The sequence below is a fragment of the Eumetopias jubatus genome, unplaced genomic scaffold (genome assembly GCF_037043125.1).
Source record: "Eumetopias jubatus isolate StellerSeaLion01/CBP00866 unplaced genomic scaffold, mEumJub1_p1.0 scaffold_1, whole genome shotgun sequence".
NCBI lineage: Eukaryota > Metazoa > Chordata > Mammalia > Carnivora > Otariidae > Eumetopias > Eumetopias jubatus.
In genome coordinates, this window is record NW_028274807.1 from 207,288,770 (window position 1) to 207,315,105 (window position 26,336).

General features: G+C 41.4%; 1 protein-coding gene and 1 pseudogene across 1 annotated transcript; both read right to left on the reverse strand.

The window, feature by feature from the left end:
- Positions 1 to 5,033: 5,033 nt before the first annotated feature.
- On the reverse strand, positions 5,034 to 5,996 carry LOC114203674 (olfactory receptor-like protein OLF4). The gene has a single exon (XM_028097013.2). The coding sequence runs from the start codon at positions 5,964 to 5,966 to the stop codon at positions 5,034 to 5,036; it is 933 nt and encodes a 310-aa protein (XP_027952814.2). The 5' UTR covers positions 5,967 to 5,996.
- A 13,682-nt stretch (positions 5,997 to 19,678) lies between these two features.
- Positions 19,679 to 20,609, reverse strand: LOC114203820 (olfactory receptor-like protein OLF4; annotated as a pseudogene).
- Positions 20,610 to 26,336: the final 5,727 nt, after the last annotated feature.

The following is a 26,336-nucleotide window of genomic DNA, read 5'->3' on the forward strand; positions in this document are numbered from 1 at the left end:
CTGAAAAGCTACCATCCAAAGGAAAGCACTCCCAAAATATTATTATCCTACCACAAATGTCAACCACAAAAGGTTAGAAACTCATCTAGATCAGCATTTCTCCGACTTCAGTGTACCTGTGCGTGCACACGGATCCCACTACAAATGCAGGAGCTGATCACAGGTCCTGTGTGGCCCAGAGATTCTGCATTTCTGGCAAGCTCCCAGGGGATGTGGATGTTCTGGTCCTGGTCTGTGAACGATTCCTCAATTAGCAAGGCTGTGTTCCTGTGTAAGAGATAGGTGTAGGTGGTTTTAAGCATTCTGTAACAAATACTGTCATTGCATGTAATTTTGAATGAATAGTCTACGATGAGGGATCATCAAGCCCAACGGTCAAGAGAGAATTCTTGAAAGTTTTACAGTGCAAAAGAGTGATTTTATTATGGCATGGGGACAGGGTCTGTGGGCAGAAAGAGCTGCACTGGCATTGTGAGGAGTGACTGATTATGTACTTTTTAGTTAGTGAAGGTTAGGGATCATGTAAGTCTCTAAGGATTTGGAAGCAAAGCTTTCAGAACCTTGAGGGCCTTGCTGCTCTCAGATAAGTTGACAATGGTCTTTAATAAAACAGAACATTAGTCATTAAGGCATCCATGAGTTCCTTGAAGAATGTCATGCTCTGCATGTTTCGGGTATCTATCAGTCGGCTGCAAGCTGTAAGGAGATTTAATTTAAGCTACATTTATCTTGCCTTTGTTTCCCTCATCGGTGTATTCATTCATTCATGAGGCTGTGTAAATTCAACGTTTATCGCTTTTAATGAGTGACACAAAATAAGACACTTCTGAAAAAAGCTTTTGTAGAAGGCAGAAGAAGGCCCTCCCAAATATGTCCACATCCTAATGCCCAGTGCCTTTAATGTGTTATTTGTTATAGCAAAGAAGGGTTATGGTAGCAGATTGTACAGGGTTGCTAATCAGCTGCCATTAATATAAAAAGATTACTTATGATTGTCCAGGTGGGACTAAGGTAATCACAATGGTCCTCCAAATGTTGATGAGGGAGCCAAAGAGTTAGTGTTGGAGAGACTTTGAAAATGCTGCCCTGCTGGCTCTGAAGGTGGAGGAAGAGCCAGGAGCCCAGGAATGCAGGTGGCCAGCAAGAGAGACTGGAATTGGAAAGGCAACAGACTCTCCCTTGAGCCTCCAGAAGGAACTCAACCCTGCAGACATGTTGCTATTAACCTGATGAGACTCCTTCCAAGCCTCTGCCTCCAGAACAGTAAGAGCACGTATGTGTTTGTTTTAAGTACCTGGTGTGGGGATTCTTTACAGCAGCGGGAGGAATCTTAGAGGGACATAGCCAATAAAATTATTGGAGGCAACAGAGTTTAAGCCTCTCAGTTCACTCGCCAGCTTCCCTTGGATAAGGGTAAATGCATTTTAAGAACCCACATTAAGTAGAAAAAAAATAAATCTAGAGATATTCTTCTCCATCATCTGGTACAGCAAATTCCTCCTGGCTTAAATGTGAGTGTGGCCTGATTCTGAGGCCTTTGAGGCAGTGACATAGGACAGGAACTCATGACCAAAGTTGAAGTTACCCATTGTAATTTGCAATTTTGTGCCCATATTTCCATCCTTTTATTTCATGTTGATTCAACCATTCATCCTTTTCAGTGCTACCCTCTCCAAATCTCTCTCAGGTTTTCTTTCAACATAAAAGAAAAAATAATAGATCATCTGTGTGTGTACACAAGTGGGGAGTGTGCTTATCATCTTCATGATGCTTCTTTAATTCATTAAATTGTACACTGTAAATATGCAGTTTGTTGTATGTCATTATACTCCAGTGATTTAATGAAGTGGGAAAATATCTATGGTGCAAGAGAAAGGGAAGGATCTAGAGCACAGGTAGCTGACTCTCCACTGAAGTTTTGGGAGAGAGCTCTTCTACGAGCGAGGAAAGCAAGTAGTAATCATGGATGTAAGAACAGTGGGATGAAATTCAAATAATTCACATAAATTCATTTAATTCATAAATAGAATAATTTACATACAGAAATGTCATAATAAGACCATAAATTGACTGAGACAGAACACTACAGCCACACACATCATGGATGAGCCTTAGAAACACAACATAGAGATTCACACCTGACTCCAGACACATGAGGAGCCCAGCAAAGATCAGAAATGCTTCCCAGAATATAATGTCATTTGTTCATAAAGAAATTACTGATGAGGGCGCCTGGGTGGCTCAGTTGGTTAAGCGACAGCCTTCGGCTCAGGTCATGATCCTGGAGTCCCGGGATCGAGTCCCGCATCGGGCTCCCCGCTCAGCGGGGGGTCTGCTTCTCCTTCTGACTCTCCCCCCTCTCATGTGTTCTCTCTCTCTCTCATTCTCACTCTCTCAAATAAATAAATAAAATCTTTAAAAAAGAGAGAGAGAGATTACTGATGAGGTAACAAAGACAAGAGAAATGCAGCTAGAAGTCAATCTCCTTACAACTTGCAGCCCCTGATAAATCCCTGAGACATGCAGAGGATGACATTCCCCCAGGAACTCATGCCTGTGTTAATGTTGATGTTTTATTAGAGACGAAAAGGAAGCTTATCTTGACAATAGCCAGACCTCTAAGGTCTTGTAAACTTCACGTTCAGCATACACAAATTCTTTAGAAACTTACATTATCTCTACCCCCTCCCTCCGTAAACTCAAAAGTATATAACCAGTCATTCTCACAGCTCTTTTTGTCCATGGGTCCTGAAACTTGCTATAATAAAAACACATTCTTGCATCATAAAATGGCTCAAGAATTCTCTCTACCTTTGCACCTGGCGACCCACATCAGTATGATATCCTATTTGACAAGGACAGCCTGTTATACAGCAAGAGCTGACTGACACAATAATCCAAGTGAACAGACATGAAGCAATTAGAACATGTGCTGCTTTTGATTTGTGGCACATGATCTGAAAAATAAGGAGAGCAGTTGTGATCATTCTGTTATTCAAGTTTATTTCTGATGACTTTATGAACAAGTGACTACACGTGGGCTTCCTTCTGGGTCACTGGGAGCGTTTGAAGGACATGCACCCTGAACCACAGGACCGGGAGGACATCCAGCTCTCCAGTGAAACATCCTCTGATCATGCAGGGCAAAGAGATTTCTGAGCAGGAAGGAGGTATGAAATGGATGATGCTGATAGTGTTCATTCACCATCCGTTAGAATTTGTGGCAAATATTACAAAAAGGGAGTCATTTCCTGTACCAATAGAGAGAGTCATATTAGCAGGTAGCAGTGGAAGTTTTAAAGTAGAAACGAGAAGATAAGTCAGTGATAAAACATATAAGACACTAACCAACACTTCATCTCAATGAATAAATAAACCCCCTCAGTTGCGGACACCAATCTTTCATGCTTCAATAAACGATGCACAGCATGAACTCTGATGTAAAAAAGAAAGAAAGAAAGCCATATCTTGTGTAGTAACAAAATGAGTGTTTTGAAATTTTACTTTATCATATTTATGATCGCCCTTACACTAAGAACATACCAGGTTCATCTATTTATTCAAATTTGTCTTTCCATGTAGAATCCACTGGGAGAGATATGTTTGCCCATCAGTGCTTGCCAGGGGCTATGGTGGGCATTCCGGACACTGAGCTGAATCACAGAGTAAAAGCAGGAGACTGGTTAGGAAACACAGGGGCATGTTTGTAGAGTAAGTGCCTGATATTAAGCTTTGGATTTCTGAGGCATCCATTTCAAAGACAACCATGGCGAATAAACACATTGTCAGGTGTGGGAAACAATAACCAGAGAAGTGCTCAGGCGGCTCCAGTCATCAAGTACCTCTTCAGAAAACCCGGGGTAACCTCCATACAGACACATGAGTGACTCTGATTTTTCCTTCAGCACCCAATTTCTACTCATATAAAATTCTACAAAAGGATAAACCCACAAACCCCTAACCACTCTGGCCATGAACCCTAATAAAGGCAGATCCCCCAGGGGAGCTCACTCTCCCCCTCTGAAACCTCTCAAAAAGCCTTTGGGATCCCTTGTGCCCTCCAGGACCTGTGAAAAATACACCTGGTTTTGTTAGAGTTCTCTGACGGGCATTGCTGAGGCATGTCTTGCAATCACAGTAAGAACCCAAGGGCAAGTGTAACCACAGCAGAGGCTTTGGTCAGGGAAGCACCTATGGGAATATACACAAGCACAGGGGTGCAGGGGAGTGTCCAGACTTTTCTGGCCCGAGCATCCCTGTCAGGAGCCTGAGACATTAAGGGAACAGTGTTAGAGTCTACATTATCAGGAAGAGGAGTGAAGGTAGAGATGTAAAAAGATTGACAGACTCAAGGTGAAAACTGGGGTTTTGTATTTTCCTCTACAATAATGTTATGTGAGGGGCTTAGTGGCCAAGTGTAGTATCTTCCATATGAAGAATATAATTCATGATTATTATTTTAAGAAAGCTAGTGAAATTTTACTTGGCATGACATAAGTCATTTGAAATGAAATTATCTTTAAGAAATACAACATATACAATGTAAGATGCAGAAATTTCCAGGCTTTCGTTATCTGTGGTTGGGGAAAACATTGGGAGCCTTTAAAAATGGAGAAAGGGGACACTGTCTGTATATCAGAAAGATTAGAGGCTTGGGCGCCTGGGTGGCTCAGTTGGTTAAGCGACTGCCTTCGACTCAGGTCATGATCCTGGAGTCCCGGGATCGAGTCCCACATCGGGCTCCCTGCTCAGCGGGGAGTCTGCTTCTCCCTCTGACCCTCCCCCCCCATGCTCTCTCTCTATCTCATTCTAAATCTCAAATAAATAAAGTCTTTTAAAAAAAAGAATAGAGGCTTAAAAAGTGAGTACTTAAATATATGAAGACAGTTGAATTAAAACAAATGGAAAATCCAGGAAATAAATAGAAGGAACCGATTCTACTGCCACAGCCTGATCAAAGAATAGCAGTTCCAGCTCTGAGGCTGTGAACCCTGCAATCATGGGCACTTCTTCAGCCCCAGGAAGATTGGCCCTCACATCACTGGAACCCCAATGATTCTTTTCAGACCCCTCTTTATGTCTCTGTTCCTCAGGCTGTAGATGAAGGGGTTCAGCATGGGTGTGACCACCGTGTACATCACAGAGACCACTGCACTTGAGTGGGAGCTCTGGGGAGAAGCAGAGCTAAGGTACACACCAAGCATTGTACAATAAAATAAACAGACAACTGAGAGGTGAGATGCACAGGTGGAAAATGCTTTATACTTGCCCTGAGCTGATGATATTCTACGTATGGAGGAAACTATCTTAGAATAAGAGTAAAGGATCCCAGCAAAAGGACCCCCACCCAGCAGGACAGCTGCAAAATACATCACCAAGTTATTAAGAAAGGTGTCAGAACAGGCAATTTGGATCATCTCATTGAGTTCACAAAAAAAGTGGGGGATATGCAAGTGTGTACAGAAGGACAGACGCAACATCATTAAACTTTGTAACAAGGAATTCAGGATACACATGACCCAGGACACCAGAACCAGCATTCCACAGAGCAGGGGGTTCATGATGATCCTGTAGTGCAGGGGATGACAGATGGCCACAAACCGGTCATAGGCCATCACACTCAGTAAAAAGACGTCCAGCACAGCAAAGAGTATGAGGAAATAAATCTGAGTAACGCAGCCTGCATACGTGATGACTTTGCTCTCTTTCTGTATATTCATCAGCATCTTGGGGATGGTGGTAGAGGTGAAGCAGATGTCTACAAAGGACAGGTTGGAGAGGAAGAAGTACATGGGGGTGTGCAGGTTGGGGTCTGTGCTAATGGCCAGGATGATGAGCATGTTTCCAAATGCAGTGATCAGGTACATGGAGAGGAAAAGCCCAAATATGAGGGGCTGCAGTTGTGGCTTCTCTGAAAATCCCAGAAGAAAAAATTCAGAAATTTGTGTATCATTTTCTGGTTCCATGCGGTGGAGGTGACTTCTGGAAAAGACGGAAATAACATGATTGATATTCACACAACTTGCATTACTCACAGATTTGAAATGGTACATTTTATATTTTGCAGTCCAGACATACTTTTTATTTTGTTTATTGTTTATTGTTTTTGTTTTTAAGGGGGTTCCATCTGGGCATGGAGCCCAACGTGGTGCTTGTACTCAGGACCCTAGAGAAGAGCTGAGCTGAGGGCGCCTGGGTGGCTCAGTCAGTTAAGCATCTGCCTTCAGCTCCAGTCATCATCCCAGGGTTCTGGGATCAAGCCCTGCTTCAGGTTCCCTACTTAGCGGGGAGTCTGCTTCTCCCTCCCCCACTCCTGGCTCTTGCTCTCTCTCTTGTTCTCTCTCTCAAATAAATTAAAAAACAACAACAACAACAACAACAAAAAACCCGAGCTGAGATCAAGAGTCAGATGCTCATTGGATCTAGCCAACCGGACGTCCTCTGAAATAATTTTTAAGAAGTTCTATATGGATATGGCCCCCCCTAGAGGATCTCCTCTGCCACATCTGGTATTTTTTTTTAATTAGCTTCTTTCCTAAGAAATCATATATTTTATAGTTTTACTAAGAAATTCTTCAAATATTTCAGGAATATATATTGATTGCTGATGGTGTTTCAGGCACACTCTAAGCAATGAGCATAGGCTACTTAAGAACAAAAGTCCCTACAGTGATGGAGAAAAAATGTACAAGCAAATAAGAGAATTGCATACCTTTGCAGACGGTGAGGGGTGCCAGGAAAAGGAAAACAGGGATAAAGCAGAGATTGAATAGAATATTCTATTTTCATTTTTCTATGGAAGTGTGTGCCCAGCAAAGGGAATGGCCAGTGCAAAGGCCCCAAGGAAGATACTTGTTTCCAAGGTTCAAGTCAAAGAAGCAAAGCCAGTGCTGCAAGGGGGATGAACAGGAGGGAGACTGAGGAGAGAGGCTGTCCGACATGCTGAGGAGGGAAGTGGCCTCTCTGCTACCTCTGAACCTTCAAGGCACAGGGACTTCCTTGTGCACACTGCCTCTCCCACTGTATTCATCGTGTTGCAGAGGCATCCCATGAATTGAACAAGATCCCCTTCTTAGTGGCCTCTCTTGATTGATTTCAGGCCCCTGTGTTGTGTCACCTTGGGATTTATGAGCCCTGGCACCCTGTTGTGGGGGCTGCTCACACACTACAGGTCACACACATGCAGGACATCATGGCCTCCTGGGTTTCTGAGCCCCTGCCATCCTGGTGATGCTAGGAATGTATCCAACCCAAATATGCCAGATCAGTGGTCATTCCCCTACAAAATGCAGAAATGGCTTCCAGAAAGGCCAATTCTTACTCCTCCCATGGACAAATAGATTTGGGGCTCTCTATTGGAATAGGCATTTTCTGCTGTATATTTCACGAACGTTTAAAAAAAAAAAGAATCTGTTTAAGAAGGGGAAAGACAAAGAGTGAGGGAGAAGGGGCAACAAAATGAATGAGGGAGAAGCATAAGCCAAGTGTCCCTGAGAAACTGTGAGGAAGAATAATCTCCCTTGTTTTTGGCAGCTTTGCAGCCCTGATTACATCCGCTGATGCCCAACGAAAATAATATGAGAACAAATTAAACTCATCCGAAAGACAAAAGTAGTGTTATATTTATAAAATAAAAAATCTTACCTAAGATAGACCCAAGGGAAAAAAAATGAGCAAAGGGAAAACCAACACTTCACAAAGAAAGTATACGTGATAAAACTAAAGGTGGGCGTTTGAAATATCAAGCATAGAAGATGTATTTTTCATAGGCCTCCTCTATAACTATTTGGCCAATTCATTTCTAATGTGGTCTGTTAGGGAATGAGGTTAACCCCTTTCTCCCTTTATTATGTGGCATCCTTTCATTGATCTTGGGCTTTGGATACTGATCTCCCTTGCCAAACCTGACAGGCACACTCTAATCCTCATTCTGGATTGCATCCAACGTGCAAATGTACACCCAGACCATGCTCTATATATCCTGCTGATTTATGACAGTCTATCTTTATACCAAACAATTTGCTTCATATGATTATGGTTGAGAGCCTTATGTCATCCATACATTTATATTGCTGTACTCTGTCTTCAATTCTATACTGCAACATGCAAAAGAGAAAGGACTTCACCTTCTTTGTTTTTGTTTTTGTCACAAGGTATGTGAATATATGGTTTTAATATAAAAGATCTAAGAAGATGAAGTGCTATGGAATAAAAAACTGAAGGTATACTGACACCAGGTTAAAAGGAGTAGCTTCAAAACAAGTGTCCTAGGCAAAATTATATGAAAAATAAAAGCTAAATGAAATAGGATGTGAAATAGCAATCACTAATGATATCAATATGGGTTAATAATTAAGTTGTCAAAGGCCAACTCTATACAGAAGAATGAAACTCAACCATTCTCTAACACCATACACAAAGATAAACTCTAAATGGATGAAAGACCTCAATGTGAGACAGGAATCCATCAAAATCCTAGAGGAGAGCACAGGCAGTAACCTCTTTGACATCAGCCACAGCAATGTCTTTCAAGATACATCTCCAAAGGCAAGAGAAACAAAAGCAAAAGTTAACTTTTGGGACTTCAAGATAAAAAGCTTTTGCACAGCAAAGGAAACAGTCAACAAAACAAAAAGGCAACCCACAGAATGGGAGAAGATATTTGCAAATGACACTACAGACAAAGCATTGATTTCCAAGATATATAAAGAACTTCTCAAACTCAACACCCAAAAAACAAATAATCAAGTCAGTAAATCAGCAGAAGACATGAACAGACACTTCTCCAAAGAAGACATACAAATGACTAACAGACACATGAAAAAGTGTTCATCATCTTTAGTCATCAGGGAAATTCCAATCAAAACCTCATTGAGATAACACCTTACACCAGTTAGAATGGCAAAAATTGACAAGGCAAGAAACAACAAATGTTGGAGAGGTTGTGGAGAAAGTGGAACCCTCTTACCCTGTTGGTGGGAATGCAAGTTGGTACAGCCACTTTGGAAAACAATGTGGAGGTTCCTCAAAAAGTTAAAAATAGATCTATCTTATGACACAGCAATTGCACTACTAGATATTTACCCCAAAGACGTAATGAAAAGATGTAGTGAAAAGAAGGGCCATATGCACCCCAATGTTCATAGCAGCAATGTCCGCAATAGCCCAACTGTGGAAAGAGCCGAGATGCCCTTCAGCAGATGAATGGATAAAGAAGATGTGGTCCATATATACAATGGAATATGACTCAGCCATCAAAAAGGATGAATACCCAACTTTTACATCAACATGGATGGGACTGGAGGAGATGATGCTAAGTGAAATAAGCCAAGCAGAGAAAGTCAATTACCCTATGGTTTCACTTATTTGTGGAACATAAGGAAGAGCAGGGAGGACATTAGGAGAAGGAAGGGAAAAATGAAGGGGGGAATCGGAGGGAGAGATGAACCATGAGAGACTATGGACTCTGGGAAACAAACAGGGTTCTAGAGGGGAGGGGGGTGGGGGGATGGGTTAGCCTGGTGATGGGTATTAAGGAGGGCATGTACTGCATGGAGCACTGGGTGTTATATGCAAACAATAAATCATGGAACACTAAAAAAAAAAACCGAAAAAACAACTAATGATATATTGTATGGTGACTAACATAACATAATAATTTAAAAAAATTAAAAAAATTAAAAAAATTAAAAATTAAAAATATATAAACTGAAAAATAAATTGTCAAAGGCCTACACACAAAAGAATGTAATATATAATGTTCCTAGAATGCTCAGATTTTATTTGTTAAATGAGTCAGGAATTAGGTCTCAGTGTATAAGGATATTTACCAGATGGCAAGGTTGTATTTCATTTCGGTGGGGAAAGTTTGAATTGCTAAATAAATGCTGGCCTAAAGGGATATATGTCTTGAAGAATATAAAATCAATCCCCTTCCTTAAATCTTACAAAGAACCAGAGGGATTATGACCTCAGTGTAAGTGTAACCATACGTTATATTAAAACATCAAGAAAACTACATATTGGGTGCCTGGGTGGCTCAGTCTGTTAAGTGTCTGCCTTTGGCTTGGGTCATGATCTCAGGGTCCTGGGATTGAGCCCCACGTCTGGCTCCCTGCTCAGAGAGGGTCTGCTTCTCTCTCTCCCTCCTCCTGCCCCTCCCCCTGCTCTCTCTGTTTCTCTCTTTCTCTCAAATAAATAAAATCTTTAAAAAAAGGAAATTACATATAAAATTTAAAGGTGGACAACCTTGGTTTATTTAAGATAAACCAAGAATAAACCAAGAAACTCAGAAGAAAGAAGGTATTTAAATTAAATTTAAAATTTTTATGGTCAAAATATGTTCCAAACATCAACTGAGAAACAATGATCTGACGGTATCATTTGAAATGCTGATAATGTTTTAAAAATAAAGAGAAAAAGAGAATAACATATGGGCATATAATAATAAAGGCCAATCAGAATGGTCATCAAATATCTGAAGTTTGCTGAAATTGAGGGATAGTTTAAGAAAACAACAAGAAACATTCTATCACCCCGTAGCCTGGGAAACAGACTTAAATTGTGGTTGGAACTTTTAAGCTGGTGGCCAAGGGGTTACTCTGAATTTACTGGCAGGAAAGTAAGTGTTACAAGGTTGAAGGCAGAACCTGAAGGCAGCTGGGTTCCAAATACTGATATTCTTTAACTCAGGGTTTCTCTGTCTCTGCACATGGACATTCTGGCCAGATCCTGCCCTGGGGTGGGGTGTATCCTGTATATTGTAGGGTGTTTAGACATTCCTGTCCTCCACGCACCCCTCTCCAGTGTGACAGGCAAAGCTGGCTCCAGACAGTGATCAATGACCCCCCCAGGGGACAAAATCACACCCAATTAGAATCACACATTGAGTGTCTCAACATACTTTTTCTAGCGTTGTTATAACAGCAGTTTAATAATAATATTTAATAAAATAATAAAATATTTAATAATAATATTTAATAAAAATAACATCCGGTTAGAACCATACATTGAATTTAATAACATACTTTCTCTAGCATTGCTATAATAGTAATTTAATAACAAAGAATATGAAAGACCTTCAAACGTGTAGCAGTCACTCTGTGAAATTGACATCAAGCAAACAAACACAGGGATCTATTCCTCTAGGCTAAGTTGTATTGGCTCTCAGGTGATGAGGGGTCAGTGTTCTTGGCTTCCATTCTCTCTGACACTGTCATCCATGGTCCACTGGGGTGCTGGACTCACCTGGCTGTTGTGTGTGACAGGAAGGTCACCTTGTGGAAGTCTGAATTTCTCCCTGGACAGCAGATGATAGAGACTAAAGCTCTGTCCTCAGCCAAGGCAGCAGGAAGGAGTGAAGCATTGGCCTCCAGCCAGAATTAGGACTCGGAACAAGCAGACAAGAAGCATGGCCCTTCCCGTCCAAGGTTGCCCGGGCTGACAGACTGGAGATGAGGAGGTATTTACAACTCCCTGTGTCTGCTCACTAGACACACTTCCCTCTTGTGATTCCAGCCTGGATCCCAAGTGGAAAACTGCTTTGCACATAAAGAAATTTCTGTAATGAATCTCTGTTCCCAAGAGACCTGTTTAGAAGTAGTGAATCCAATTTTTTTTAAGTTTTTATTTAAATTCCAGTTGTTTTCTTTTACTCCCTTTCTCTGAACTTGCGCCCTTCCTGATGTGTGAATCTCCCAGCATCTTATCCCAGCGCAAAGTTAACATTTTCTCCAAGTCTATGACCGAGTAACCTGCCCAGATTAGGTCTCTTTATCTTTGAAGCATTGTCATGTGGTAGGGACCCAGCCCTGCTGTATCCTGACAGGGTCTATTTTTCTTTTCAATAAGGCAGCGAAGCTGGTTTGTTGTTGAAAACTGACCCCCGAGTTTCAGAGCCAAAGTGTAATGGGAAGGCAGAGTTTGGGATAAAGAACACTAGCTTTATTGGTCTGCCAGGCAAAGGAGGCTGCAGCAGGCTAGGCCCTTCAAAAACCTGCAAGCCCAGCCAGGAGGAAGGGGCTGGAGTTTTATAGGGAAATACAGGATCTAGCTGGTTTTGACAGGAATTGTGTACTTGCTGCCAGCCTCCATATTTCACTTAGCATAATCCCCTCCAGTCCCATCTATGTTGATGCAAAAGTTGGGTATTCTTCCTTTCTGCTGGTTGAGTAATATTCCATTGTCTATATGGACCACATCTTCTTTATCCATTCATCTATTGAAGGGCATCTCGGCTCCTTCCACAGTTTGGCTATTGCGGACATTGCTGCTATGAACATTGGGGTGTATATGGCCCTTCTTTTTGCTACATCTGTGTCTTTGGGGTAGATACCCAGGAGTGCAATTGCTGGATCATAGGGTAGCTCTATTTTTAATTTTTTGAGGCAGCTCCACACTGTTTTCCAAAGTGGCTGTACCAACTTGCATTCCCACCAACAAGGTAAGAGGGTTCCCCTTTCTCCACAACCTCTCCAACATTTGTTGTTTCTTGCCTTGTCAATTTTTGCCATTCTAACTGGTGTAAGGTGCTACCTCAATGTGGTTTTGATTTGAAATTTCCCTGATGGTTAACGACAATGAACATTTTTTCATGTGTCTGTTAGCCATTTGTATGTCTTCTTTGGAGAAGTGTCTGTTCATGTCTTCTGCCCATTTCTTGATTGGATCATTTGTTCTTTGGGTGTTGAGTTTGAGAAGTTCTTTAGCGATCTTGGATACCAACCCTTTATCTGTAGTGTCATTTGTAAATATCTTTTCCCATTCCATGGGCTGTTTCTTTGTTTTGTTGACTGTTTGCTTTGCTGTGTAGAAGTTCTTTATCTTGAGGAAGTCCCAAAAGTTCATTTTTGCTTTTGTTTCCCTTGCCTTTGGAGACGTGTCCTGAAAGAACTCCTGAAAGAAGTTGATGTGTCCGATGTCAAAGAGGTTACTGCCTGTGTTCTCTAGGATTTTGATGCAGCTTTGTTTTTCTTTTTCAACATTTCCTTGATGATTCAGGGTCTTTTCTGGTTCCATACAAATGTTAGGATTGTTTGTTCCAGCTCTTTGAAAAATGCCATTGGTATTTTGATCAGGATGGCATTGAAAGTATAGATTGCTTTGGGCAGCATAGACATTTTAGCAATGTTTATTCTTCCAATCCATGAGCATGGAATGTTTTTCCATCTTTTTTGTGTCTTTTTCAATTTCTTTCAGATTCTAGATAATAAACGTTGGGCACTACACACTTCAACATCAAGACAGTTTTGCCATTACAAGGGGCACCTGGGTGACTCAATGGGTTAAACATCTCAGCGTCCTGAGTTCAAGCCCCATGATGGGCTCCAAGCTGGGTGTGAAGCGTACTTACGGGGGGGAAAAAAAAAAGGTATTTTGCTGTTACAGTTAAGAATTTCTTACCTTATCACAAATTTAGAGCTGTCATTTAGTCCTTCATTACAAAACATTTGTTAATTATAGGTGATATACTTAGCTTTTTGTATGTGCTATCACCTATACTGAGCACCTTATTGGGATTGTTTGATTTTATTTTTGCAAATGTGCTATCCCCGAAGAAGTACATTTCTCATCTCCATTCTCCATGCAAGAATGGTGCTTGGTGGCATCTAGTGATCTGGCCCAAGTTCATATTCAAGTATGTGTTGGGCCTTGAGTGTGATTATCTCAGAATGCTTCTAGTTCTCAAGCTCTGGGGCAGGGGTTCTCAACCAGAAATGAATTTTTGCCTCAGGATGTCTGGTAATGTCTCATGCTCTGAACACCTACATCCACAAGAAAAGAGCCTCCAAAAATAGAATTACGCTGTCCCAAATGTCAAAGGGAACCAGTGAGAAAATCTTTCCTAGACCAGCACTTCTTTAACTTCAAATTGTCTACAAGATGTCCCTAAATCCACATGGATCCCACTACATGTGCAGTATCTGATCACAGGTCTGGGTGCCCCAGAGATTCTGCAATTCTAGGGAGCTCCCAGGTGATGTTGATGTTAGGGTCCTGGTCTGTGGACCACTGTTTGATTAGCAAGCCTGTGATCATGTATTAGATTTAGGTGTAGGTAGTTTTAGGTCTTCTGCACCAAAAATTGTCATTGCATGTAATTTTGAAGGAATAGGGTATTCATTCATTCTAGAGGCTGTGTAAATTCTGTTTGTTTCTTTTATATACAGGCCCTTGAGTGACACAAAATAGTATACTTGCTTTTTTTGTTTTTTTAAATATATTTATATTTTATAATAGTTTTTAGTAGAGTTGACACACAAGGTTACATTAATTTTGGAGTACAATAGTGAGACATACAGGTTTCCAGTTATGAAACGAATAAGTCACAGGAATAAAAGTCACAGCATAAGGAATACAGTCAATACATTGTAATAGTGTTGTATGGGGACAGATGGTATCTACACTTATGGTGAGCAGAGCATACTGTATAAATTTGTCAAATCACTATGTGGTACACCTGAAAAAGACTTTTTATAGATTTTGGAGAATAGTACCCAGACTTATAACTTATAAAGAACTTATCAAACTCAACACCCAAAGAATAAGTAATCTAATCAAGAAATGGGCAGAAGACATGAACGGACATTTTTCCAAAGAAGACGTCCAAATGGCCAACAGACACATGAAAAAGTACTCCACATCACTTGGCATCAGGGAAATACAAATAAAAACCACAATGAGCTACCACCTCACACTGGTCAGAATGGCTAAAATTAACAAGTCTGGAAACAACAGATGTTGGCGAGGATTCAGAGAAAGGAGAACCCTCCTACACTGTTGGTGAGAATGCAAGCTGGTGCAACCACTCTGGAAAACAGTATGAAGGTTCCTCAAGAAGTTAAAAGTAGAGCTACCCAATGACCCCACAATTGCACTACTGGGTATTTACCCCAAAGATACAGATGCAGTGATCTGAAGGGGCATCTGCTCCCCAATGTTTATAGCAGCAATGTCCACAACAGCCAAACTATGGAAAGAGCTGAGATGTCCTTCAACAGATGAATGGATAAAGAAGATGTGGTATATATATACAATGGAATATTTCAGTCATCAAAAAAAATGAAATCTTGCCATTTCCAATGATGGATCTAGAGTGTGTTATTCTAAGGGAAATAGGCCAATCAGAGAAAGACAATTATCATCTGATCTGGCTAATACGTGGAATTTGAGAAACAAAACAGGATCATAGGGGACAAGAGGAAAAAATTAAACAAGACGAAGTCATGGAGACAAACCCTAAGAGACTCTTAAGCTAGGAAACAAACTGAGGGTTGCTGGAGGGGAGAAGGGTGGGGAGATGGGGTAACTGGGGGATGGACATTAAGGAGGGCATGTGATGTGATGAGCACTTGGTATTATATGAGATTGATGAATCACTGACCTCTACCTCTGAAACCAATAATACATTATATGTTAATTGAATTTAAATCATTTTTTAAAAAGGCTTTATGGATTAATTAATTAATTTTTTATTGTTATGTTCAATTAACCAATATATAGTACCTCATTAGTTTTTGATGTAGTGTTCAATGATTCATCCGTTGTGTAAAGACTTTTCAGAAGACAGAATAAGGGCCTCCTAAGTATGTCCACATCCTAATCAGTACTTACAAAAATGTTGTTTTTCTAGAGCACAAGGAAAGTAAGGTAGCAGATTGAACAGGGTTGCTAATCAGCTGCCATTAAGATAAAGAGATTACTTATGATTGTCCAGGTGGGGCGAAGGTAATCACAACAGTCCTCCAAATGTCGACAAGGGAGACAGAAGAGTTGGTGTCAGAGAGACGTTGAAAATGCTGCCCTGCCGGCTCTGAAGGTGGAGGAAGATCCATGAGCGAGGAATGCAGGTGGCCAGCAAGAGAAACTGGAATTGGAAAGGACACACATTCTCCCTTGAGCCTCTAGAAGGAACTCAGACAGCAGACATCTTGCTGTTAGCCTGATGAGACTCCTTCCAAGCTTCTGACTCCCGAACTGTAAGAGCATGTGCGTGTTTGTTTTAAGGAACTAGTGTGGGGATATTTTACAGCAGCGGGAGGAATCTCATATGGACAGAGTCACTAAAATTGTATGAGGAAACTGAGTGTAGTCTTCTCAATTCATTCATCAGCTTCTCTTGGGAATGGGCATTTTGAGTTGAAACCCACAGCGGGTAGAAAGGAAATTTTAATTTGATTTGGTTATATTCTGCCCCATCAGCTGGTACAGTGAATTTCTCATGGCATGAATGTGCCTGTGGTCTGACTCTGAGGACTTTGAGGCAGTGACATAGGAAAGGAACTCCAGGATCAAAATTAAGGTCACTCATTGTAATTTAAATCTCTGTCTGTATTTCTGCATCCTTTTATTTCATGTGGTTCATTCTCTTCATGGTACCCTTTCCAACTTCCTATAGTTTCCTTTCAACATAAGTGATGAAATCATAAATGTGTGTGTACCTATGTGAGTGAGCTGATGTGAAAGAAAGTGTATACAAACACACATATACACAATTACAACTTTTACCCTGAAATATTTTCTTTGAACTAAAAAAGGAAATTCCACACATGTCATTCATCCTCACAATATCCACACTGAGTGATGTTCAGTATGCAACACTGCCTTCAGAAATTGAGAGACTAAGGCTCAGGATACTTAAATTTTTAGAAATTACCTAATAAAGCAGTGGGGCATCTGGATAGCTCAGTCAGTTAAGTATCTAACTCTTGATCTCAGCTCAGATAGTGATGTCATTATTGTGAGTTCAAGCCCCACATTGGGCTCTATGCTGGGTGTGGAGCCTACTTAAAAAAAAAAAAAATTACCTAACAAAGCAGTTAAAACTTATGTGACAGTCTTAAGTTATACACAAATAGAAACTTGCACTATATACTCTTCATTTTTGTGTAGCTCCTTTAATTCACAAAGTGTACCCTTTACGTATACAGATTATTGTGTATAATTATACTCCAGTGACTTATTCAGTAGAAAAAAAAATCTAATGGTGCATGGCTACGGGTAGGATCTAGAGCACATGTAGCTGATTCTCACTTAAGAGGGGTGGGAGATAGCCCTTCAAATGGGGAAGAAAGCCAAGTGTTAATATGGATATACGAACAATGGAATTAAATTTAAGTACTCCACAGATAAACTAATTTTTATCTATAAATAGAAGATTAACCTACATATGGAAATGTAATAATAAGAGCCAATAAAGTGGCTGAGTCTGAAGAGCACTCCAACCATACACAACACCATGGTTCACACTTAGAAAAAAACTATGTAGAGATTCACACCTGACTCTAGACTCATGAGGACCCAGCAGAGAGATCAGAAACACTCCCCAACATAAAATTCCAGTTGATTATAAAGGTATTATGATATTCCACTTGACAAGAACAGCCTGTTATACAGCAAGAGCTGACTGACACAGTAATCCAAGTGAACAGACATGAAGCAATTAGAACATGTGCTGCTATTTATTTGTGGCACATGATCTGATAAATGAGGAGAACAGTCATGATCATTCTATTATTCAAGGTTGTTATCGATGACTTTGTGAACAAGTGACTATATGTGGGCTTCCTTCTGAGTCACTGGGAGAGTTTGAAGGACATACACGTTTGTACAGAACTGGCGACGCTGAACCACACGACTGGCAGGACATCCAGCTCTCCTGTGAAGCGTCCTCTGATCATGCAGGGGGAAGAGATTTCTGAGCAGGAAGGAGGTATGAAATGGATGATGCTGATAGTGTTGATTCGCCATCCCTTGGCATTTGTGACAAATATTTGGAAAGGGGACTCATTCGTGTGACAATAGGAAGAGTCATATTAGCAGGTAGCATTGGAAGTTTTCAATTAGAAACAAGATAATTCAGTAATAAACATATATGACACTAACTGACCCTTCACCTCAAGGAATAAACCCCCTCAGTTGTGGACACCAATGCTCAATATTTCCATAAACACATTCACGGCATGAAAAAGAAATACTTTGCACAGTAAGAAAATGAGCGTAATGAAATTTTGCTTCCTCATATTTATGGTCGTCTCTGATGCTAAGAATATATTAGATCAATCTATTTATTCAAATTTGTCTTTCCATGTGGATTCCACTGGGAGAGATATACATGCTAATCAGTGCTGGCCAGGGGCTATGGTGGGCTTTCCGGACACTGAGCTGAATCACAGAATAAAACCAGGAGACCAGTCAGGAAACACAGGAGCACATTTGTAGAGTAAGGGCCTGACATTAAGCTTTTGATTTCTGAAGCATCCATTTCAAAGACAGCCATTCAAATTAACCTATGGCCAGTTGTATGTATGACACAATTACTAAATAATCACCCAGGCCACCCCACCCACAAAGTACCGATTTAGAAAGCCCTGGTAATCTAGATAACTATCAGGAGTGAGCCTGCTTTTCCCTTTCTGTGCCAAATTCTAGTAGTGTGCTCTTTGCATGGTTTTGTTGTTATTTTTAAACATTGTAGGAAAATATTTTATTATATTCTCTTTGATTTTTTATTTGAGTATATAGACACACAATGTTACATCAGATTCAGATGTACAACATAGTGATTCATTGTCTCTGTAAGTTTTGCTGTGTTCACCCCAAGTGTAGCTGTCCTCTGTCCCCTTACATCACTATTATAATATCATTGACTGTATTCATATGCTGTGCCTTCCCATTCCCACGACTTTATTCATCGCATATCTCCATTTCCACTCTCCTCCACCGAGTTTACCCATCCTCCAACTCCACCCGTGTTTTAAATTCACCAACAAAAAAATGAGCCCACAAGCCCCTAAACATCCCCCCCATGGACCCCACTGAGGACAGATCATTCTCTCTCTCTCTCTCTCTCTCGCTCAATGCCTCTCTCCCCCTCTGAGACCTCTCCAAATGGCCTTTGGGCATCCCAGGTGCCCTCCAGGACCTGTGAGGAATGAACCTGGTTTTGTTAGAGTTCTCTGATGGGTGTTGCTGAGGCATGTCTTGCAATCACAAGAAGAACACATGGGCTGGTGCAGAGGCTCTGGTCCGGGAAGCATCTGTGGGAATGTCCACAAGCACAGGGGTGCAGGGGAGTGCCCGGGCTTTCCTAGCCTGAGCATCCCTGGCAGGAGCCTGAGACTTAAACAGAACAAGATTATAGACCACATTATCAGGAAGATGAGTGAAGGTGTGATGTAAAAAGATTTGCAGACTCTAGGTAGAAACTTCAGTGTTATATTTTTATTTACCATAAAATTATGTAAAGGTCTTAGTGACCAAGTATAGTTCTTTTTCCACAAGAATATACAACCCATGATTATTATTTTAGGAAAGCTAGGGAAAATTTACTTAGCAGGATGTAAGTTCTTTGAAACGAAATTATTTTTAAGAAATCCAACTTGCCCCATGTAAGACACAGAGATTTCTAGGCATTTGTGATCCAAGGTTGAGGAAAACATTAGGAACATATGAAAATGGAGAAAGGGGAAACTGTTTGTATATCAAACAGAGCAGAAGCTTAATAAAGTAAGTACTTAAATGTATGGAGACGTTGAATTCAAACAAATGAAAATTCTAGGAAATAAATAGAAGGAGCAGATTTTACTTCCTCAGTCTGATAGAAGAATAGCAGTTTCTGCCTCTGAGGCTGTGAGCCCTGCAATCATGGGCACTTCTTCAACCCCAAGACCACGGACCCTTAAATTACTGGAACCCCAACGATTCTTTTCAGAGCCCGTTTTATGTCTTTGTTCCCCAGGCTGTAGATGGAGGGGTTCAGCATGGGCGTCACCACCGTGTACATCACCGAGGCTACTGCACTTGAGTGGGAGCTCTGGGGAGCAGCAGAGCTAAGGTACACTCCTAGGATTGCACAATAAAATAAGGAGACAATGGAGGGGTGAGACGCACAGGTGGAGAATGCTTTATACTTGCCCTGAGCTGATGAGATTCCATGTATGGAGGAAACAATCTTAGAGTAAGAGTGAAGGATCCCAGCAAAAGTGCCATACCCAGCAAGACAGCTGCAAAATACATCACCACATTATTAAGAAAGGTGTCAGAACAGGCAAGTTGGACCATCTCACTGAGTTCACAGAAAAAGTGGGGGATTTGGAAGTGTGCGCAAAAGTACAGCCACAGCATCATTATACTTTGTAACAAGGAATTCAGGATAGACATGATCCAGGACACCAAAACCAGCAGTCCACAGAGCTGGGGGTTCATGATGACTGTGTAGTCCAGGAGATGACAGATTGCCACAAACGTCATAGGTCATCACACTCAGGAGAAAGACATCCAACACAGCAAAGAGTGTGAAAAAGTACATCTGTGTGGTGCAGCCTGCATAGGTGATCGCTTTGCTCTGAGTCTGGATGTTCCACAGCATCTTGGGGATGGTGGTAGAAGTGAAGCAGATGTCTACAAAGGACAGGTTGGCGAGGAAGAAGTACATGGGGGTGTGGAGGGCGGAGTCAGAACCAATGGTCAGGATGATGAGCAGGTTCCCAAACACAGTGATCAGGTACATGGAGAGAAAAAAACCCAAATACGAGGGGTTGCAGTTCTGTTCTCTCTGAAAATCCCAGAAGAAGAAATTCTGAAATTTGTGTATCATTGCCTGGTTCCATGTAGTGGAGGTGACTTCCAGGAAAGAGGGAAATAGCATGACTGATTTTCATACAATCGTGCATTACTCACAGATTTGAAATGGTACATTTTATATTTTGCAGTCCAGAAATTTATTTTAATATTTTGTTTATGGGTATGGTATCCTGTAGGGGATCCCCATGTCATCTTAGTTATTCAATTTTTCCTCTAATACTTTTTCCCCCTAATGGGTCATGTATTCCACAGTTAATGAGATAGCCCTCCAATTTTAAAGGATATAAATGAAGTGCTGACCATGTTTTAGGCATTGTTTAGGCAAGGAGTATAGGGTGTTAAAGAACAAATGTCCCTAAAATTCAATGATGGAGCTAATAATAAAATAATAAAATTGAGTATCATTTCAGATGGGAACATTTGGGTGGTTCAGTTGGTTTTGTGTCTGACTCGGTTTTGGCTCAGGTCATGATCTCAGGGTTGTGGAATCAAGCTCTGCACCCTGTTATGCTGAGCATGGAGTCTGCTTGGGATTCTCTCTCTTTCCCTCTCCCTCTCCCTCTGCTCGCTCTCTCTCTCTCCGTCAAATAAATAAATGAAATCTTCAAAATATGTATCATTTCAGATGGTGACAGGTGGTTAGAAGGATAGAGTAAATAGGTCATTCTATTTTCACCAGTGTTTAGGCCAATTCTGCAAAGAAGGCAACATTGGAACACAGAACTCAAGTAAGACAGAGGACTAGATGTAAGATTTTTAGGGAAGGGTGTGCCCAGCAGAGGGAACGGCCAGAGCAAAGGCCCCGAGGAAGGTACTTGTTTCCAAGGTTCAAGTCAAAGAAGCAAAGCCAGCGCTGCAAGGGGAATGAACAGGAGGGAGACTGAGGAGAGAGGCTGTCAGACATGCTGAGGAGGGAAGTGGCCTCTCTGCTACCTCTGAACCCTCAAGGCACAGGGACTTCCTTGTCACACTGCCTCTCCCACAGCATTCATCATGTTGCAAAGGAATTGAACCAGATCTGCTTAGTGGCCTCTGTTGATCGAGTTCAGTCCCCTCTGTTGTGTCACCTTGGGATTTATGAGTCCTGGCACCCCGTTGTGGGGACTGCTCACACTCTACAGTCACCATGGCCTCCTGGGTTGTGTTATTCCCCTGTCTTTCTCAGCCCCACCATCCTGGTTATGCTAGGAATGGATCCAACCCAAGTAGGCCAGGTAAGTGATCTTCCCCCTACAAAATTCAGAAATGGCTCACAAAAATGCCAATTCTTATGTCTCCCATGGATAAAAAAACCTGGGGCTCCATATTGGGATGGCCATTTTCTGCTGTGTAAGCTCAGGAGGTTCCTGAGAGCCTGGTAGGAAAAATAACCTTCTTTGGTTTGGGCAACTTTCTACCCCTGAATCTATCCCCCGAAACCCAGCAAAAATAATCAGAGAACAAAATAAACTTCCAAAAGACAAAAATAGTTATATATTTCTGTAGCCAAATATAGTACATATGATAGACCCATGAGAAAGTGAGCAAAGCGATCAACCAATACTTCACAAAAGCAACCTACACAAAATAGCAAAAGTGGGCATTTGTAAAGTCAAGCATAGAAAACTTGTTTGTCCTGTACCTCCTCCATCATTATTTGATATTCATTTTTATGAAGTCTGATAGGGGATGAAATTACCTCCTTTATTTCTCTTCTTCTTTTTTTTTTCTTAAGTTGCATTTATTTCCATAACCTCTCTGCTCAATGTGGGGTTTGAACTCATCACCCTGAGGTGAAGAATCACTTGTGCCTCTGACTAAGCCAGCCAGGCACCCCTCCTTTACCCCTTTTCTTGGGTGGCATGCTTTCATTGATATTCTTGGGCTATTGATCTCTCTTTTTTTTTTTCTCATTAAACTTTTGTTTTAATGGGTCTCAAAATTCTGTGACAGATTTTTGGTCAAGTTGTTTCCATTTAAAAAGTACTGATTTTAAAAACTAATAACTTAAAACTGCCACACACACACACACAAAACATGGTCCACAAAACATTCTCCTTTCCTTCTGAAGGTTTTACGATGCATTGTTATCATTAACCAGTCTTTTACTATTAAACTTAAATGGCCAATTGACACAAACAGTTCTGAGACCGTTCTGCCACCACAGATTAAGACTGGGGTGGCAGGTATTGGGGATAATATTCATTTAGCCTTCTGAGCTTTCTGGGCAGACTTGGTGACCTTGCCAGCTCCAGCTTCCTTCTTGTCCACTGCTTTGATGACACCCACAGCAACCGTCTGTCTCATGTCACAAACAGCAAAACGGCCCAGAGGAGGATAGTCAGAGAAGCTCTCAACACACATAGGCTTGCCAGGAACCATATCAACGATGGCAGCATCACCAGATTTCAAGAACTTGGGACCATCTTCCAGCTTTTTTCCAGATCGACGATCTATTTTCTCCTTCAGCTCAGCAAACTTGCAAGCAATGTGAGCCGTGTGACAATCCAGCACAGGTGCATATCCAGCACTGATTTGGCCTGGATGGTTCAGGATAATCACCTGAGCCGTGAAGCCAGCTGCTTCCATTGGTGGGTCATTTTTGCTGTCACCAGCCACATTGCCACGACGAACATCTTTGACAGATACGTTCTCGACATTGAAGCCCACATTGTCCCCAGGAAGAGCCTCACTCAAAGCTTCATGGTGCATTTCAACAGACTTTACTTCAGTTGTAACATTGACTGGAGCAAAGGTGACCACCATCCCAGGTTTAAGAACACCAGTCTCAACTCGGCCCACAGGGACAGTACCAATACCACCAATTTTGTAGACGTCCTGGAGAGGCAGACGCAAGGGCTTGTCAGTTGGACGAGTTGGTGGCAGGATGCAATCCAGAGCTTCAAGCAGTGTGGTGCCACTGGCATTCCCATCTTTACGGGTTACTTTCCATCCCTTGAAGCAAGGCATGTTAGCACTTGGCTCCAGCATGTTGTCACCGTTCCAACCAGAAATTGGCACAAATGCTACTGTGTCGGGGTTGTAGCCAATTTTCTTAATGTAGGTGCTGACTTCCTTAACAATTTCCTCGTATCTCTTCTGGCTGTAGGGTGGCTCAGTGGAATCCATCTTGTTAACACCAACAATTAGTTGTTTTATACCCAGTGTGTAAGCCAGAAGGGCATGCTCACGGGTCTGCCCATTCTTGGAGACACCGGCTTCAAATTCACCAACACCAGCAGCAACAATCAGGACAGCACAGTGAGCCTGAGATGTGCCTGTAATCATGTTTTTGATAAAGTCTCTGTGTCCTGGGGCATCAATGATGGTCACGTAATACTTGCTGGTCTCGAATTTCCACAGGGAGATATCAATGGTGATACCACGTTCACGTTCAGCTTTCAGTTTATCCAAGACCCAGGCATGCTTGAAGGAGCCCTTTCCCATTTCAGCAGCCTCCTTCTCAAATTTTTCGATAGTTCTTTTGTCGATCCCACCACATTTGTAGATCAGATGACCAGTAGTGGTAGACTTGCCCGAATTACGTGTCCAATGATGACGAAGTTGATGTGAATCTTTTCCTTTCCCATTTTGGTTTAGGTTGAGCGGTGGTTTTCACGACACCTGTGTTCTGGCGGCAAACCTGTTGCGAAAAAGCGGGCTATTGATCTCTTTTGACAAACCCAATGGGCACCTCTAATCCTCATTCTGCATTTCATTCCACCTGCAAAGTCCTCCCCAGACCATGCTCCATAAATCCTGGTGATATCATGACAGCCTGTCTTTTCATAACAAATAACTTGCTTCATATGATTATGCCTGAGGACACGATGTCATCCACACATTTATATCATTGTACTCTGTCCTCATTGTTATGATGCGGGATTCAAAGGTGCAGGGAATTCACGTCCTTTGTTCACTTTTGTTTTTTTTCCCACAAAGATATGTGAATATATGTGCTGAATATACAAAAAAAAGTCTAAGAACATTAAAAGTTATAGAATGAGAAGAACAAAGGGATAATGAAACCAGGTTAAAATGAGCACTTTCAAGAACCTGTTTTCCCAGAATTAGGATGAGGGTGTGTCCCTAGTATCCTGCATTTCGGAGACCTCTCCAGCGAATAAACCCCTGACTGCAGCTGGGGTGAGAATGAACTTGGCAGATATCCACCGAGCTGAGGCATAGAGGGGATTTGGGACTCTAAATACCTTGTATTTATTTTTTTAAATACTTTTTAAATAGCTATTCAGTTGTTACTCTGTTTATCTCTATCTTCACCCCTATTTTCAGAAATATTACAATACTTGAATGTTTGGGGTTTTCTTCAAAATAACTAGGTTGCTTCTCAGGTTTTCTTATCATGTGTTCAAGAACCCACTTTCTCAGGTTTAGGACTAGGGTCAGGGTTAGATTTAGGGGTAGGGCTGGGGTTTGGGCTAGGGTATGTGCTGGGTGACGCAAGACAGTATGTACATCCATTGAGCTGAGGCAAGGGAAGGACTTGGGGGCCTCAATGCCCTTTAAGTTTATATTCAGTGACTCTTGGTTTTATCTCTGTCTTCATACTTATTTTCAGAAATATTACCAATTCATTTTTTAAGTTTTTATATAAAATCCAGTTACTTAACATACAGTGTAATATTAGTTTCAGGAGATGGATTAAGTGATTCAACACTTCCATACAACATGGGTGCTCATCGCAAGTGCTCTCCTTCATCCCCATCACCTATTTCACCCATCTCCCACCCCCTCTGGTAACCAGCAGTGTGTTCTCCAGAGTTAAGGGTCTGTTTCCTGGTTTTCTCTCTCTCTCTCTCTTTTTCCATACCCTTGATTGTTTTGTGTCTTAAATTCCAGACAATAAGAAAACCTGGATAGCAGCCTAGTTATTCTGGAGAAGAATCCAAACATTAAACAACTGGCAATATTTTTGAAATTGGTGTGAGGACAAATAAAAACAGAAGGAACAATTGGTATCTATTTAAAGAGAATTTAGAGTTTCAAATCCCCTCCTTGCCTCTACTTGGTCAACATCTGCAATGTCTTCTCTCACCCCAGCAGAAATCTGGGGTATTATTCTCTGGAGATGTCTCTGAACTGCAGGATGGTAGACACATACCCTAATCCAAACTCTAACCCTAGCCCTAACCATAACACCTAACCCTAACCTAATCCTAACCCTCTGGAGGGGTCCCTGAAGTGCAGGATACCAAACACATACCCTCACTCTGGCCCTAAACCTAACTGTAACCCTAACCTTGGCCCTAATCCTAACACTAATGCTGGGCCTGAGGGGAAAAAAAAAGTAGAAGTGGTATATATATGCAATGGAATATTACTCGGCCATCAAAAGAAGAATGAAATCTTGCCGTTTGCAACAACTTTGGTGGAGATAGAGAGTATTATGCGAAATAAGTCAGAGAAAGACAAATACCACATGGTTTCACTCATGTATGGAGTTTAAGGGAAAAAAAAACCCCACAAATGATCAAATGGAAAAGAAAAAGAAAGAAAGAAAGAGGCAAACCAAGAAACAGACTCTTAACTATAACATACTGAGGGTTACCAGAGAAGAGGTGGGTAAGGGAATGGGAGAAATAGGTGATGGGGATTTAGGAAGGCACTTGTCGTGATGAGCACTGGGTGATGTATGGAAGTGTTGAATCACTATATTGTCCACCTGAAGCTAAGATTACACTGTAGGTTAACTAACTGGGATTTATTTTTTTGTTTGTTTTTTAAATTTTATTATGTTATGTTAGTCACCATAC

Excerpts from the sequence above, each read along its gene's own strand:
- LOC114203674 (XM_028097013.2), bottom strand. The coding sequence starts at position 5,966 with ATGGAACCAGAAAATGATACACAAATTTCTGAATTTTTTCTTCTGGGA.